The 18,269-nt window shown below is 37.7% G+C and overlaps 1 protein-coding gene across 1 annotated transcript in view; it reads left to right on the forward strand.

Moving 5' to 3' along the window:
- LOC104393713 (chromosome unknown open reading frame, human C16orf62) overlaps positions 1-18,269 on the forward strand; it is a 50,966-nt gene that overhangs the window by 23,652 nt on the left and 9,045 nt on the right. Inside the window, 5 exon segments of the mRNA XM_010003228.1 lie at positions 56-136; positions 2,817-2,880; positions 5,642-5,740; positions 6,547-6,624; positions 7,778-7,892. Of these exon segments, the coding sequence (XP_010001530.1) occupies positions 56-136; positions 2,817-2,880; positions 5,642-5,740; positions 6,547-6,624; positions 7,778-7,892 (437 nt within the window).

Raw genomic sequence — 18,269 nt, forward strand, 5'->3', positions numbered from 1 at the left:
TCCTTGTTTTTCATTTTGACAGATTTTTCATCCTTTTTTCTAAAACATTTTCTAGGCATCAGCAGGAGCCTACCAAGGATCCCGTTATACTCAATGCTCTTCTGCATATCTGCAAGACAATGCATGATTCTGTGAAGTAAGATTAGCTGTATTTGTACTAATAATTATTGTTTATGCAAAGTTTGGCTCCTTGCTGTACAGTTCACACTTCTGAGGCTGTTTGCCTCACGGTGGATTAAGACATGAATCCAATTAGTGGTGAAGGAAAAGCTGTGTGTTGAAGTGGCAGCACGTACCATTTGCTCTTTAATTACTACTTTATTTTGAATACTGAAGCAGAATTTTAAAAGGAAAGAAGCAATGTTTTTTTAGAGTTTTCTAATGGAGCAGAGACACTAAACAATCCAATCTTGTAGAAGTATTTTTGAGAGTGAAACCAATGTAATCTTTGAGTTACAGTGAATAATAAACTATTTTTGAGATTTAAGTGTATATGTAGGCATTAAAGCACAGATTGCCATACTCAGTCACACCTTTTTTGGGCCACATTTTTCAGCCATTACAAAGGGGTATGAAATCTTTTAAAGGACACCTGGAAAATCTCTAGGAACTTTAGTAGGGGAAGCTAGATGAGAGAGGCTCTTGAACCATCTATGTCTTACCCTAAATCCTCCTATTTTCCCCTTGGCTTTGGATGCTGAAGTCTTTAGGGATCTTGGGTGCCCTGTGGACCCCTCAGTGTTTGAATAGCAGTTGTGTATAGGTCATGATATTTTTTCTTTTCTGTGCCAAATGCCTGCTGATATGCCAGATTCTCAGCAATTATGACTTCACAGTTTACCTGTGGTTTATGTTAATATTTATTTAAAACATATTTATAAATAGGAAAAAAGGGGTTTTATGTGCCAGACTTGGACTATGACAGTTTCCTTCAATTTTTTGTAGTACCATGAAGCAGAGTGTCTTGGAGTACTGGCCACATAGTTGTAAATCAAGCTTCCATGACAGTCAGCTGTGCAAGGTGGAAAATGGTTATGATTTGTAGGTAAATTGCAAAAAATCACACAAAATCTATGTCTGGTTGAAAATAGAGCCAGAATCACAACACTGCAGATTTTAGACCTTAAGAACAGAGTTGCCTTTTTTTTTTCTTCTGGTTTGGGTTGAGCAGAATAGTAAAGAGACAGTTTCTTTTTGCACTCTGAGGCCAAAGCCTCTTAGTGTGAGAGACACTGTAAAGGAACTTTCTCAGCCTTGATATGCCATGAATGCAAGATTTATTGCCAATAAAGAAATCAGTTTTGGCATGTTACTCCAATTTATACCAGCTAGAGTGCTTTATTTTGGGTTAGAGCACCTTATTTGGCTGTGTGTTGCACTAAAAGCCACTTCAGTCTTCAAATAGAGCAACACATTGAAGCTAAACCAGTTTAATAAAAGAAATTAAACAGTTTATGGTGATCCATTTTTGGTACTTCCTCTGATGTGTTGCCAGAACAATTTTGATAGATTGCTGAGATCTGTAAAATCCCTTAAACCAGCAGTTCTTTTACCTGACATAAAATGGTGTACATTGTTAAGCTTGGTTCTGTTGTGTCATTTCTTACTGGCAAATCATTCTAAATTCTAGATGTCTTAAAATAACTCCCGCATCTATTTTTGCATCCTGGTTGAGGAAACTCCCAACCTATTGTGTAGAGCTCACTGAGGCCGGGAGCAGCTGTTGGAGGATAACAGCCTCTAGACTGGTAGGAGTCTGATTCAGAATTGAACTGGAAACCTGCAACTGACCCAGAGATCTCATTACAGGTCTTCTGAGCCTTTCAGAGCCCATCAGTTGACTCTTTTGATGGGCAGGGCACTAATGAGCTAATCATGCTGAGATTTTCTTTCCTCCTTTATTGAATTTGTATAATAAAGCTATTGTTCTCTTCCCATCTGGTGTCTGAGCTAGGAAATTGGTAACTGATATACTAAAGGTCAAAGCTGGAGACAAGTAAATAATAGTAAAAGGATTAAATTGTATTGGTTAGTTGTAATTTAACTTTTTATTCATCCATTTTTAGTGAATCAGGTTTGACCTATTGGATTTTCATGTGATGTACATTTGTTTCAAATCAGGTTTGGACTGTTGCTATAAAATAGGTGTCTGATATAGTCTTGAAAATAAATTTTTTATGTACTAGTTTAGTTCAGTTCTTGTTAAAACATCAAAAAAGAGCACTGTAACAAGATTATGTTAATTATTTTTAAAATGATGTGGCAGTGTTAGTAAACAAAATAACCAGCAAACCCCAAACCCTCCAGAAATCCAAACAAGAAGCTAATATTGTTTCTAAAATAAATACATTAACTATTATATATACTACTTAAAATATATTTTAAAAGCTTTTCTCCTTTCTGCCAAGAATAGGTTTACCAATTTCTTTAGGTTTTTCTACTCAGTTCCTACTGAAGTTCTCATGCTGTAACACAAGAGTGAAGCCATTTGCTTACTGCAGTAAAGAAAATGAGCTTAGCTTCCTTCTCCTTATGGCAAAATCTGAGTTTATGTAAAATCTAAAGACATGCTTTAACAATTTGTACCTTTAAAAAAAATTTGGTACTTCAAAAAGGTTGGTGCTGGGTTGAATTGCTGATATTAATATTAAAATTGGTTAATTGCTTTATACCTAAAATTACCAGATTAGTGGTTTTAGTGTACAATAAATATTTTATATGGACATTGCATTGTATAAATTAGTTATCTTTTGAACCTTTAAGGATAGATATGATTAATAAATTCTAAAATTTACTGTATACATTTTCTCTTCTAGTGCACTAACACTGGAGGATGAGAAAAGAATGTTAGCAGCTTTGATAAATGGATTCATAAAAATGGTGAGTGACAGTTGTGTGCAACTGTTGGGGTGTACCTTATAGCTGGGATTTTCATGGGATCCCCATGAGAAACAGGTGCCTGTGTAGCTGAACCAGAGACTCTGTGTCTGACTGGCTTAAGACCACTTGAAAACCCTAACTGGTATATTTTACTGGTAGAAGTGTGCATGTGTTGAGAGAAATAGACAGTGTTGAAGCTGACATGGTGCAATATGAGAGTTTAAAGTGCACATGATGCTTACTTAATTGTGTTTTCTGCTAGTTTTTTAAATCTATAAGGCAAGGTAAGTATTTAAAAGTTAGACAGCGATTAAAGTCTTGCCTCTTACAGTATCAGAAGGGTCACTGGTTTATGTGAATGCAGTTCCATTACCCAGCTCTAATGGATCCAACACCAGCTTTAAAAAACACAAAATAAATGTAGCTTGTATGTTATTCTTATATCTGTTTATCTTAATTTAGAAATAATTTGTTTCATCACATTAGTAGTCCCACAAAAAGCTCCAGTTGTTTTGTCTTTAAATGTATTTTTAACTCTTCCCTTCCTTTTATCCCAGTGAAGTATTTTGTTCTTGTCTGTTGTGTGTGACATGTCTGGTTGTTTAAGGAAGATGTTTGTAAGCTTTTTTTTATTCACTAACCTGATCCTCTCAATAGTTGTATTTCTTTCACACAGTCAGAGCTGACAGGCTTTGTCTCTGCTTGTCTTCTTTGTTGCAATTCTATGAATTTACCTCTGGATGGTTGCTTTATCTTCAGCTACAATAATTTGTTATTTAATATGTTTTAAATACAGTTTTTCTTTATATGCAGTACTAAATTGCATAATTTCTTTAGGAGGATTTTTCTTCTTGAATAAATATTTGATGTGGTCTTGGTTTAGGGAGGAAAAAAATTCATAGCAGGAAAATGACTAGTAAGGAATTTTAAGCCAGCACACATTAAGATGTGGAGGAATAGCACAACAGTCATCCTTACAGCAAGGCTTTTTTGTGTAAAAAAAATGTAGTTTTAGGGAAGCTTGAGATGAGGACTCAAGAACCAGCAGTTGCACAAATAGAGGAAAGGCAAAACCAGTTGCTTTAATATAAGAAGCAATCCTTTCTTTTCTGGTGGAGTTTCTTTGATCTTTCACTGTATGGATTATATTTAATTTTAATTCAGTAAAAACTTCATTTGCATGTGGCTTGAGAAATAATGCAACCTTTACTTCCACTAAAAAAAATTCCATTTGAATACATCAGTTTAGAGTGCCTGGAGACTGTTTCTCTTGCTAGGCTTTTAATTGACAGCTGAGACACTCCAGCTGACAGCACTTGGTATTTTAAAATCTGGAGGGTTGGAAGTAGAGTGTTCTCACACAGAGGTGGTCTTTGACCTCTCTTCTGCCAGCATGCAAGGTTGCAGGCTTTTGCTATACTACAGAAGCATATATCTATCAACCAAACTCAAGGAAAACCTGCTTTTCTTACAGATACATCTAGTGAGGAAAATGCTTATTTCTCTTGGAGGCCCTTTAGTGAGCAGAAACTACAGAATTCAGAGTACAGATTCACTGATTTATTTCTGGTTTTCTGTGATTTTTTTGTTCTGCTTTTCAAAGTGTGAACAATACCCAGCCTGTGTCCCTAGAGTTTTTGGAAATGCTTCACAAATCTAGGATTTATAACACTGTGGATGACATCTGCTGCTCTCCCCACATCCAGCCAACCAGTTATGTGATCACAGAAGACTAGCAGATTGGTGAAGCATGATTTACCCTTGGTAAATTCATGTTGACACTCCCAATAACTTCCTGTTCTTCAACAGAATGAGTCTCTATCACCTTCCCAGGGACACAGGTGAGACTTAACAGTCCTGTAGTTCCCTGGATCCGCCTTCTTGCCCTTTTTGAAGACTGGAGTGATATTTGCTTTCCTTCAGTCCTCAGGTGCATCTTCTGTTCTCCATGACCTTTCAAAGATGATGGAGGGTGGCCCAGCAATAACATTTGCCAGCTCTCTCAGGACTTGTGGGTGCATCCCATCCGGGCCCATGGACTGAGAAATGTCCAGTTTGGCCAAGAGGTCTCTAACCCAGTCCTCTTCTACTGAGGAAAAGCTTTCTTCTCTCCAGACCTTTCCCCTTGCTTCCAGGGTCTGGGATTCATGAGGCACAGCTTTAGCAATGAAGACTGAAGCAAAGAAGGCATTCAGTAACTCCACCTATTCTGTGTCTTCCACCACTAGGGTGCCCACCTCATTCATCAGCAGGCCTACATTTTCCCAAGTCTTCCTTTTTCTATTGAAAAAACCTCTTGTTCTCTTTAACTGCAATGGCCAAGTTGAGTTCTGCTTGAGCCTTGGCCCTTCTAATTTTCCCCCTGCACAGCTTCACTACATCTAGGTATGCATCATAGGTTGCTAAGCCCCTTTCCCAAAGGCTGTGACATTTCCTTTTGTACCTGAGGTCCAGGCTAGTTGTCTTCTCCATTGGCTCATCTTCCAGGACCCGGAGATGGCCTTCTCCTGTGCCTCTGAGAGTTTGTTCTTGAAGAATGACCAGCCTTCCTGGGCTCTTTTGTCCTTCAGGGCTGCCTCCCAAGGGATGAGAGATTCTTCAGCTGTTATTTTGTTGTTAATGGTGGGATTTCTTTTCTTACCAATATATAGGTATTTTGACCTTTGAATATCTGTGGTTTATCTGCATGCAGTTTTATATTTCTTAAACTTCATGGCCTACAATGGTAAAATCTAGGTTGTTTTTTATTATTACTTTACAGGTTTCATTTGGACGTGACTTTGAACAACAGCTGAGTTTTTATGTTGAAGCCAGGTCAATGTTTTGCAATCTGGAGCCTGTTCTAGTCCAGTTGATTCATGTAAGTTACAGTTTATCTCCACTATCTTCATAAGTGGAGGGATACTCACACTTCTCCCATTCCCCACCCAGATTATTGGTCTGTCAGAATAAGTCTGAAGTATTTTTATCAAGGGTTTTTAAAGTTGACTTTGATCTCACCTCTCATTTTATCACCCCGAACTCTCTGACTTTCTTTCTTGACAGGTATGCAAGGTATCATTGCAACAGAGAAAACTGGGTATCTTGCAAGATATTTTATGTCTAATAAAATGAATGGCACTTTAGTGCATACAGAATTTGGGTTCTCTCTCCTATAATCCTCCATCTAGGAGAGATTAGATTGTCTCACTGCAGATACAGGCAGTGTCCTGCTGTGGTGGGGTAGGTTAATCTCTTTTTGTATTGTATCACATGTCAGGTGAGCATTAACTGCATGTCATTCCTTTGCATGGGATCTTCTCTTAAATCCTTTTATATTTTATTTTTGTTTTTTTAATAGTGTGTTAGCTAGAAATCATGATGTTAACACCAGGAAGGAGGTGATGACAGCACTATAGCTGGGAAGGAAGGGGTGATCTGAAGCCTTGAATAAATCTGCAAGTCTGCTTTTACAAACCCTTGCAATCATATTTGCTTTAAGGAACAGTCATTGAAATTGTCCAAGCAAAGACTGATAAGTACAGTGAAGGCACACCATGTCAGGGTCCCTTTTGACAGTTCCTGTTTTCTGAGTGCACACAGTAAAACATGCAGTTTGTTATTTGCCACTGACCTAATAAATCTTTTGATTTTTCTTGATTATTTGCTTCTGGTTTTTATGTGTAGTCTGTGAACCAACTAGCAATGGAAACAAGAAAGGTGATGAAAGGAAATCATTCCAGAAAGACTGCTGCATTTGTCAGGGTAGGTCTGACTAATAAACTTTGAGAGCCTGCCTTCTTGGCATATAATATTATCTGCTGTCACCCAAGCTTATAATTTTTGCAAAACCAATATGTTAGTATTTTTTACACTATTCATACTCTTGTTTTCTCTTGTTAACATTGATCTTTACTCTCTAAAGCCAAATGCTGCCATTTAAGGTACTTAAAAGAAAAACCCAAAGCATCTAATAGCAGCTTTGTGTTTAAAAAGACCAGCAGGATCAACTCCCTCCCCAGAGGAAGGTTCATTTGAAAGGTGTTTGTGTGAGTTCTAGAATGATCAGCTTTTCAAATTATATTTGAAATGGAATACTTAATATCTATGTAACTCAATAACAGAGAGAATAGGAGATGGGGAGAAAGTATTATTTCAATTTCTGCCTCACAGTGTCAGTGTTGGTCTGCTGAAACCAGTATTTGAATTTCAAATAACTCCTTTCAGCTTTAGTGCCTCTGAGTCTTTCTAGATGCAGTCAGATGAGCTTTGAACTATGCACAGGCTGTGTGTGGTTGCTTGTGCTCCCCTCTTCTCACAGGCAACAGAGCAACTAATATGTCTTCATGTGCTGGGAAGGTGTTTGCATATATTGCCATGAATTAATGGATTTTTCATCATGGCACCTGTGCATCATGTCCTGGAGGAAGGATGGCTAGGGTGACACTGGCCAAATCCTGTATGCCTGGGAGCCACCTGCTCCATCTCTAGGTATCTGGGCTGCTCCAGGAGGTCTCAAGCTGCCGCAGGTTGTACCAGATTCTTCCTCCGAAACCCACACAATGCCCCTGCTTTCACCAGTTTTCACAGATGGATTGTCCCCGAGGACCAGTGCTTCTTTTCTAGTTAGATTTTGGTCTTGAGCTGCAAACTGGTTACTTGAGGAGGGAAGAACACTTTGAGCTAGAATAATAGAGTAAGTTTTGAACTAATCTACTTATAATAACAGTAATTAATAACAATAAAAAATATTTTAATAAGTGTTGAAATTATGATAAATTGGAAGTTGCTGATTTTGGACTTCACATAGTATTTGCTTTTATTGAAAGCCTTTTCCAAAACTGATTTACAGATTTACACTACAAAATCAGAAATGAGTTAAGAATTTTCTTCAGTTTCATGTTTTTATTTGCTTTAGGCTTGTGTTGCCTTCTGCTTCATTACAATTCCATCTCTGACCAGTATCTTCACACGTCTTAATCTGTATCTACACTCCGGACAGGTTGCTCTGGCAAATCAGTGCCTTTCACAAGGTAAGACACCGATTTGTCTACTTAAAGGTTCTCTTATTTTAATAATATTTCTGGCTGTGAACAGTAACTTGGTTGAAATCATAAGTCACAAGTATATTATCGTGTAATTAAAATACAGCCCTGTTTCAAGCACAGTTACAGTGAAAATGAGTCATATCAAAGCAGTTCTTTAATTCTAAGACTAATCCTGTGATCTAAATAGCCAAGACAGCTGACTCCAGTTGAGATAGTCATGGCTGTGAGATAGGTTGTCCTAAATTGCTTAGAAATTATGGAATTTTTTTCTCATGCATAATAATGCAAGCACTCTTAACCACAAATGATGTACTTTATTGCAACTGTGGAAAAAGAAACAAGTTCCTCTGAGTAGTAGTTCACAGGCTGACAAAATCCTGCAACGAGCTGCAAAAGAATTAAAGCTGAGGTCAATGACACCAGAAACCTACTATCAAAGCACGTGTGTGAGAAAAGCTTAGCTAAGAAAATATGCCCCTGTATCAGAGTGAAACAGTGGAGTAATACCAGATAATATGAAGAACAAAAAATAGATTTTCTTTTTTTTTACCTGAAGTATTGATTGAACCAGGGCCTGACAGTGTTAAGTAATTGGAAATTCTGACAGAAGTGATTTGGGGAAAATTTTTAGAGCTACTCTGTAACCAGAATGAGCCTTGAGTATGTATCACCATTTAATAGGATCTTGTTCCTGTTCATATCATAAATGGAAGACAGTTACCTATTTTCAAAGTCTTCCCATACTTTTAACTGTTTGCAGTATCTTTCTTTTCCTTTTTGATGTCATTCTACTTTGTCTTGCAATTTTAATACTGACTTTAAAAGTCTGCTTTCCACTGGTAAATGCTTTTCATTTACAAGTTTTCAGTGGAGCTCCGAGAGTAATTGGATTACTTTGCATCATCTTTTGTTGTGGCTTTAATTCTTTGTTTTAGCTCTGTGCTTCTTCATGAGAACTTGTTTTCCAAGCTCTGCATTTACCATCAGTAAATTCCAGCTGCACAAACAAGCTGACTTAGGGTGCTGATTAAGACTTTTTAGTACAGGGTGACTGTTGGATTTTTTTGTTTTGAATCTGATGTTGCCCATATAGCAAAGCAGAGGATTTAGAGTAAAGCTGGCTGTTATGTACAAGTATGTTTTGCAAATAAAAGATCTGCAAAGTCTGTTGTTGTGTAATTAGTATTGTGCAGTTTCTTTGTAGATAAGTTTACCAAAAATGGACTCACTTTTTCTATGGTGTTTTGTCTAGTTGACCAGCTTACCTTATCCTTTGTATCAATTTTTATTATTGTTTGTGCTGCAGTGCATCTCTTCTTGGAAGCAAATCAAAAGCACTTTTTCTGTAATATTTGGTCTTTGAGAGGTATGCCCTGGCCATCTAGGGAACAACTCTGTGTTTTCATAATCTTTCAATTTATAAACAGCTCTTTTACTATTTTATGATCCAGGTCTTCTCTGACTGAGACTCTTGGGCCCCAACAATTGTATAGATTTTTCAGTGTGAGAGTTTATAAGTGTGCACAGCTGTTGTTTGACATGTGAACACAGTGCACTCACTGAACAATTAAAAGGATCCCCATTCTGAAACCTTTTAAGGTAACAAGTGAATGCAAAGTATCATGAACTCAATCTCTACATATTTATTAACTACTCTCTCCTGAATTTGGACCCACAAGCTAGAGAGAGGAGCATCTGGTCCATCTCAGCTTTTGTTGAAGTTAAGCATGTGAAAAACTCTGATGTTCAGTAACTCACTTCATTTACCAAGGTTTTATCGTTACACACTTTTTTCTTTCCTTAGAAAAAGCTATTTTGGGCATAATTTTTATTCAGAGACATGTCACTTGCGTGAATAATTTAGCACATGTTAACCAGTTAGACAAAAGTGACACCAGTCTTAGGACATTTTTTGTGAACTGTCTGTGCATATTCTGATATATTATAGTCAGATAATGTGTCCTTGGAAGTTACTTTTAGCACAGTGTCACCTGTATCTCAGCTGCATGGATTCCATGTGTATAAGAACTACTGATTAATTCATAACAGCAAATGTAAATCCAGTCAGTTAGCTGAGTTAACTGATGCCAATTAGATGCTGATCTAATAAAACCAATGCAGCATTAAGTGAAGTTTTAGGAGTGTGCAATTAATAATAGCATTAGGCTAGGAAGTGAAAATGTCCCTTGTGTGTAACCTTGATTTCATGCTGATTGGAATTAGCTTAATCAGTTTAAAATTGGGAAGAGAAATAAAATTGAAGGGTAATGTACCTGATCTGATGGCTCAGCCGGTAGTGGAGTGTGCAAGTGTGCACGTGCATGCAGTTTCTCTTTAAAGTTTCCAGCTGTTGTTTTTAGTGAGTTAAATTCTTGGTTTTTTTTTTAAATTTTAAGTTCCTACAGGGAGCTTAGATACTACAGTCAGTTTAGCTACTACAGTGAGTTGACTTTTCATTTAAATGTGTAACAAAATTGAATTTCACAGGATAGACTTCTGTTGGCAATAGAAAGATTTCTCTAAATTGCCTATGTATTGAACTTGAAAAAGGAGTAAAATTGCTCTTTGAGATAGATAAGGGAAACTTAAAAGATTGGTTTTTTATAAAGAGGATGTGTAGATTATAACGGTAAATAAAGTGTGGTGATCTGAGGATTGTGCTGATAACTACCAACTGGAGAGCCACAGCTAATATGACTGGAGTGGTTTAGTTTTTGCCTTGTTCCTAGTCTCCAGGGTCAGCAGCAGTAGAGCATCTGTCCTGTTCCAAGTTCCTCTCAAATCAGAGCCTTGCCTGCTGGGATTTGCCACACTTTTAATCAAAGCAGTGGTGTGATGCTTGCTCGAACTCACCCAAATACTTCAGTATTAGAAAACTGTACTTGCCATTTTTCTTGCAATAGATTTTCTTCAATACAATGAAATTGAGTCAGAAATGTGAATTTGTAGTCTCCTGAAAAGCCTACTATTACTAGTGAGTAATGTCTGTCCAGGTGTGCTGTTCAGCATGTATTAAACATGAGTATTGTCTCTTTTGTCTCCAGCTCCCAAGAAGTGCTTTACATAAAATTAATCTTTAGTTACATTCAGAATGTTTTAGGTGATTTTGCCCTGAGTGCAAAGTTTGTACCTCTGGAGGGCCTATTAAGAGCCCAGCTCAGAAAGGAAAATGCGAGATTTTACCAAGATAAGCTTTTCATTTTTTTAACTGAGGCACAGAACACTGCCAACAAGGAACAATAAACTCTGGTTGGTCATGCCTTCTGTCATAGCAAGAGCTTGCACTAAATTGAGATCAGCTACATGCTCCATTGGGTCACTATTCTGGACTTTTGAGATATAGATAATATTTTAATTGGTCATATTTTCTCCTGGTGGAAGTGCTGCTTTTGCCTGTCAAAGACCAGGCAGCATGATGTTTTAATTGTTGGTCAAAGCATCCAGCAGGTGGGTAGAGATGATGCAACTTTTCGCATTTTTATTTTAGAGGCTGTGAAATCCTTGCCTTGCTCCAGAAGTAACATGCTGAGTGGATCAAGTAATTCAACTGATTCTGTGTGACTAATTTCACTGGGACACTGTCAAACATAAAACTTTTTTAAAACGGAGAGTCTTTGGCCCCTGAATCAACTGACACAGATCTTTATTTTTTTTGGTAGCAAATGCAGATTTTAATTATGAAGCATAAAGTGCTTAATATCCTTCTACATTACATATCTGTTCTTCAAATTGTAGCTGAAGAAGTTTCACCATTAGATTGCAAGAGGACTTTCTTTTTCTACTTCAGAAAACATTACTTTTCCATTAATGTTCTCTAAATACAACAGGCTTCAGCCATGCTTTGGAGAAAGTATGAGATTAAATACCTAATAAGTAATTTTTAATTATAATCTAATAATGTTGTAGTGTATTTTAATGTATTTTCAGAGTAGCATTAGATTTTTAGTATTCCTTCTTAATCTCCTAGAAACTTTATAGATCTGAAGAACATAAATAGAATATATAAATAGGGAGAATTTGAGATAAAGAATTTAGAGAAATAAGAACCCAAAGAGGTTTTTCTCAATTCTTTGCTCACACTCCTCTGGTAACACTGGTAAATGCTGTCTCTGTTACCTTTTTGAATACTATTTTCCTTGATGGCAATGAAGTAGCTTTGGGAGAAACTGATGAGATACTGTTTTCCTTATTAATCAATAATGAACATTGCTTTATTTGAACAAAATGATGACTTGTACTGTTAGCTGGGATTTCCACAGCTGGAAATTTCTCTCATTCCCTGAGCTTTTTCTTGTGCCTTTCTTTATCCCAGCCAATAGATTTTACATGATTTGAGAGAGATGACATCTCTGTCACTGTAAGCTTTTCAGACTAGCATTTCACGTCAGTTTGTCAGTTCTTAAAGTCTGTCTAGCCTGTGACCTGTTTTTGAAAGTGTCCAGTAGAATCTACTGAGGGAACATAAAGGAAACAATAATGCGGAATGATGCTTCCTAGCTTTCAGCTGCAAGTGGTCTGAATATATCCTGTAACAAAGGTTACATATGGGCCATGATATTTAATAAAATAGATGGATCAATCCTTAGGAATTTAATTATTTGTCAGTTTTTACTTTTTGGCCTTGTAACTTCATTTGACAGAGAGTTCCACAATTACGTGCTACGTGGAAATCTACTACTTAAGGATTTATTTCTGCAATGTTTTTTAATGTTAGCTGTGTGTTCAGTGCATGCAGCTGATCTGCTAGTGATGCTGTCAAAAATTCAGTCATTCAGTCATTTTCTTCATGCTACCAATGAGATGGAGTTGATAAGTTCCTGAAGAGTTTGTGTAAGTATAGCTTTTTTTAACAAGGAAGCAGTTCCATACCTGAGCCATTTTTAATCTTCTTTATATGCTTTTGGAAAGGAGAAGATAAGAACTCTATTCTAGGTGTGAGTGCACAACAGCTGTATAAATGATACTGTGACACCTCCATTTTTCATTACTGGCTCCATGATTCTTAAAATTGCCTGGTCTTTTCAACAGCTGTTTCAGATGTAGTTTTCAGGAAGCCACCTATAATGACTCAAAAATCTTTAGTGAGTGTAAATAGCCTATTTAGAGCTTTCTACAGTTATAGCAAGGGCTCTTCCTGTCCCAGCATGCCTTACTAATATTAGATTTCATCTGCTGCTTTATTGCTTGGAATCATGAGCTCCATGTGCAATGCTTTGCAGTCACATTCCAGACTAGTCTGCAAACATTGTCACCTCCCAGCTGATCACAGGGACATGTCTCTCTGCAAAACTTTAGGGAACACTGTAGTCATTCCGCTCCACTGTGAAAACTTTTTATTCCCACTCTTTTCCCCTTCCACCTCATCCTTTTTTCAACTATGAATCCTCAGGATGACTTTTCTCCTTATCTTTTTTTCAGCTTAGTTTTTTTAAGAGCCTATCTGAGGGACATTGTTTAATGCTTGTTAAAAATCTTAAGTACTTTTATTGGCTGGGTCACGTGTAAACACGAACTTGCTGGTTCTTTGGAAAATTTGAAAGACTTCTGAAGAATGATTTGCATCTGCAAAAAACATATTGACTCTCCACTGTTCTATTTTTCCATGTGTCTGCTGGTTTGATTTTCTGTCACATCATAATAACCAAGAGAAAATACATTATTTAACTATAGCATGTATTAGTTCAGAGTTTCCAGTATTACTAAAGGAGCTCTCTTTAAGACAGCTGGTGATAATTTACTTCATAGTCTTCAGGGATTATGCAGAATTTAGAGAGGCAGGCTGAAATTTCTTAGGTGTTTTTTTTAATTTTTTGGGAGTGGTATGTGTTGCATTTACTGATTACAGAATAAAATATCTATGCATCTAGTGTTCTTGTTCATACTGTATGAGTCCTGGTAGACAGGAGGATGACCATGAGCCAGCAATGTGCCCTTGTGGCCAAGAAGGCCAATGGCATCCTGGGGTGCATTAGAAAGGGGGTGGTTAGTAGGTCAAGAGAGGTTCTCCTCTCCCTCTATTCTGCATTGGTGAGGCCACATCTGGAGTATTGTGTCCAGTTCTGGGCCCCTCAGTTCAAGAAGGACAGGGAACTGCTTGAAAGAGTCCAGCACAGAGCTACGAAGATGATTAAGGGAGTGGAACATCTCCCTTATGAGGAAAGGCTGAGGGAGCTGGGTCTCTTTAGCTTGGAGAAAAGGAGACTGAGGGGTGACCTCATCAATGTTTACAAATATGTAAGGGGTGAGTGTCAGGGGGACGGAGTTAGGCTTTCTTCAGTGATGACCAGTGATAAGACAAGGGGTAATGGGGGTAAATTGGAGCATAGGAGGGTCAAGGTGAATATCCGAAAAAAATTTTTTACTGTAAGAGTGACAGAGCCCTGGAACAGACTGCCCAGGGAGGTTGTGGAGTCTCCCTCACTGGAGACATTCAAAACCCACCTGGATGAGTTCCTGTGTGATGTACTCTAGGTGACCCTGCTCTGGCAGGGGGGGTGGACTAGATGATCTCTCGAGGTCCCTTCCCACCCCTAAGATTCTATGATTCTATGATTCTATGATTCTATGATTCTATGATTCTATGATTCTATGATTCTATGATTCTATGATTCTATGATTCTATGATTCTATGATTCTATGATTCTATGATTCTATGATTCTATGATTCTATGATTCTATGATTCTATGATTCTATGATTCTATGATTCTATGATTCTATGATTCTATGATTCTATGAATCTTCCTTTCCACTGATGCTTCTGTGTGCCTTTGTCTGGAAGTACTCAGGCTATGCTCACAATCTATAATCAAGTTATTCCTAAAGCTAACACTAGCAAGCTCCATCCACATAGTTACCTTTCTATCTGCAGCTAATACCTCGTATGAAATAACACAGTACATTCCAGTTCACCAAGAAGCAGCACGTTCATTTTCTTTTTTTATCTTTGTTACTTCAAACAATTATTTGTTGTTTCTGGATTGGAAGTGATGTGTAGAGGGGTTTTCAGACAGAGAATGTTCAATAGCTCAAGGGAAAAACATTTTTCAGCAATGTGACAAAACTCTCCCAGTGACCTTACCAATGTGAGGAGAAGGAGTTCCAAATGTATGCAATGCTTGGTTGTCAAAACAGAAATGCATTCATTTATTTACCAGAAAAAAATAAAAAGGAAACAAGAAACCCCACACTTGCTTCTCATTAATTTTTTGCACTGGAGTACAAGGCTTCATTACATTTCCAACATCTGTTGGATGTAGAAGCAAAATCTTTGGAGTGTTAAAAGTATCTTGACAGTATTGTAGGACACGAAGGTGTTGTGGTCACAGAAGATGGCGCATGGTCCCTGGTTTTGTCCTTTGGGTGGACTTAGCCTTGTGTAATTGTATCTGTGACTATAAATAGTTGGTGTAGGTATGTCAGACTCACTCCCTTCTGCTCTTTGAGACTGGATTTAAGGAACTTAATTATTTTCCCATTTTTCATGGCTTTGTTCTTCTTTTTTTTTGTTTGCCTGAAATCTTGATTTAATACCGATTTATTGGCCATCATAGATGCAACACATACAATGTAAGCTAAATGTTTACATGTAGAGAGTCTGCTATACAGAAATATATGGAGGTCCATATATGTGTGTATAATTGTGTGTGTAAATGTACCATCATGAATATTTGCAACAGCAAAACAGCAGCTTCACTTGTTTTTTCTGTAGCAGAGTATTACTGGAACTGCTGACTTGGATATCCAAGATTCTTGGTTTTCATAGCTTGGAGGTCAGCATGTATGCTGGGGAGAAAGATTTATAGGATTATGGTCAACCAAAATGAAGGAGCTGCTGCAAATGGATAAATTTAGTGAAGCATGAAGTATGTCATGTTCGGAGCACTGCACAAGATATTAACAGCCATCTGGGAAGACTTTATCATGATGATTTGTTGTAATGCACAGGCTGCTCTCCCCTTATCCAATGTAACAGTGGCTCACTGTAGAATGAGTATCATACTTCAGGTAGATAAGAAAACAGCATCCTTTAACAGAAGACTTTATATATATGTTTGGTTGTTGGGGTTTTTTTAATCAAAACATAACATCGTTGTGGGTTTTCGGTGCTTTTTTGAAGCCAGAAAAAACCTTTTGGAAGCCAGAAAAAACAGATGTATGGTTTTCTCTTGAAATATCTCTACAGTAATAGCTTTATAAATTGACTTTTAAAAGATACAGAGAAAGCACTGCTTCGTAACATCATAATTAGTGTAATTCAGAATTAAATATCAATGCTTATTTCATGCTTATTAAGAAAACAGTACTTCTGAGACACCCTATTTAATAAACTTTTCCTCCAACCTCAGAGATGTGATACATACTCTGACACCTCTCTGCGAGTGAATAGGGTGGTAGTGTTTGGAGGATAGTTAGTTTTTAGCAAAGTCCCTAATAAGACCTTTGCAGTAATGTGAATTTGCTTTATTTTTGCTTCCTACAAGGCATGTACCTTGGCTGAATGCTCCTTCAGTGTTCCAGCCTAACAACCATTTTAAGCTTAGGACAGATTGGCTGGACTCGCAGCATAATGAACATACTCTCCTTTGCCGGCACTGCTGGATGTACCAAAGTAAATGCTCCTTCTCTTTATTAGATAATGCAACTAACTGCTTTTATGCTGTTTGCTGTGTTGTGTGGAGGGCAGGGAGAACAAGGCAAGGAAAACACATGAGCAGTGTGGGGCCAAGAGCCCCACAGTGTCCCACTGCTGGCGCAGGGAGGGGGTAGCTCTGTCACTGCTGTGGTGACTGATGGAGGAAAAAGAGGAAAGCACAGTGGAGCTTGTCACAGCAAGGGCAGGGCCCAGCAAGCTGCCAGGGGTGTGGACAGGTCTGTCTTCTCATTCCCAGCAGCAGCCATCTGAAGAGGAGCTGGGCGTGCTGCTCCTGGTGGCAGGTGTAATGAGGGAGCTTATGTCTCTGAAGCTGCTCAAGAAATACGAGCAGGCAGCTCTCATTTGCAGCAGTGGCAGCAGGTCGAGAAGAATAAATTGAATGAAATTGCAGTTATTCATAGTGAAGATAAGAGGGTTTGGTTTTGTGCTAGAGCAGAAGTTTAGAGGAGAGTATTTAGGACTGTGATTACTGGAAGAGCAGGCAGGAAGTTAAGATGAGGGGCTTTGAAGCTCTTTTTCATTGCAGAGACTGCTGCACAAATCACTCCTGTTCCATCAGGAAGTAACTTAGAAGGCAGGAGTGCTTTCTGCACAGACACGGGCACTGTGGTATGCAGACTATTTTCTGAGACAGATTTTTTTCATTTGTCTGGTCACATGTTTTGATTATATGGTGATCTGGGGTATGCACTTTTTTTTTTCTGCTGAGACAACTGTGAAAGCAACAGCGATTTATTTACTTGTGCTAGAATGAGCATCTGCTGCTGCTTTCGTTCTAATAAAAGTCAGAGAAAGATTACTTGCCTTTCTTTAGGTTAGCTCTGTAAACTTAGTTTTGTTTGAAAGAAATAAACAACATTATTTCACCTCAAAAGAAATTTGCAGAATGAAAGTAAGTATGAAGTTTGACTGAAAGGGTCTGTGTTGTAAGCACCGGGAAGTTCAGAAGGGCTTCAGCACTCATGCTGAAAAGAAGTAAGAGTCAGAAGAATTACAGTTTTTCCAAAGCACATGTTTCCCTGGTATTCCTCATAAGCTTAAATTAGATATCGGTTGGTACTATATTTATCAAATTTGCTTGGAGTCTCATGTGCTCAAATGAATTTTTCCAGAGCAACCTGTGCTCTGGGAAATAAATGCCCATCCCACTCATTAAGACCTCTTGGCTTTCACCAAGAATTCTCTTTTTCTCTTTGCTAAAATTTGTTTTCATGGCCTCAGTCTCTGTTCCTGTAAAATTAAAATACAGTATTAATTCTGAAGGATGCTTCAAAGACTTGGATATTTTGAAATGTAGCCAAGAAAGTGCAAAAGAATGTTCCTGTCAGAGAGTTTTCTGTGAACTTGCCCTAGACTGCCTCCTGTATATGCTAAGAGGTAAAATATTGCTTGTAATTTGTTAATATTAACTGAATAAACTGAGGAATTGATGGTCAAGTGGTTTTGTTATTGGGGTATTGTGGTTTTTTGGTAGGATTAGAGACTTAATAAAGAGTCACGAAAAATCTCTTAATAGCTCTTTTGTCAGGGCCTTAATGGTGGATGGTTTTTGTAATTCCCATGTTGTGATTCTTGGGAAGAATCGTTTTATCTGGGCAGCCAGCAATACCTCAGGTTCTGGTATTCTATTAGTGTTTGAGTTTTAAAGACTGTAAATACTTCGAGAATTAAAGTTGTTCATATTTCCTTATAATTTCAACAACCTACT

The sequence above is a fragment of the Chaetura pelagica genome, unplaced genomic scaffold (assembly GCF_000747805.2).
Source record: "Chaetura pelagica isolate M959 unplaced genomic scaffold, ChaPel_1.0 scaffold138, whole genome shotgun sequence".
Lineage (NCBI taxonomy): Eukaryota > Metazoa > Chordata > Aves > Apodiformes > Apodidae > Chaetura > Chaetura pelagica.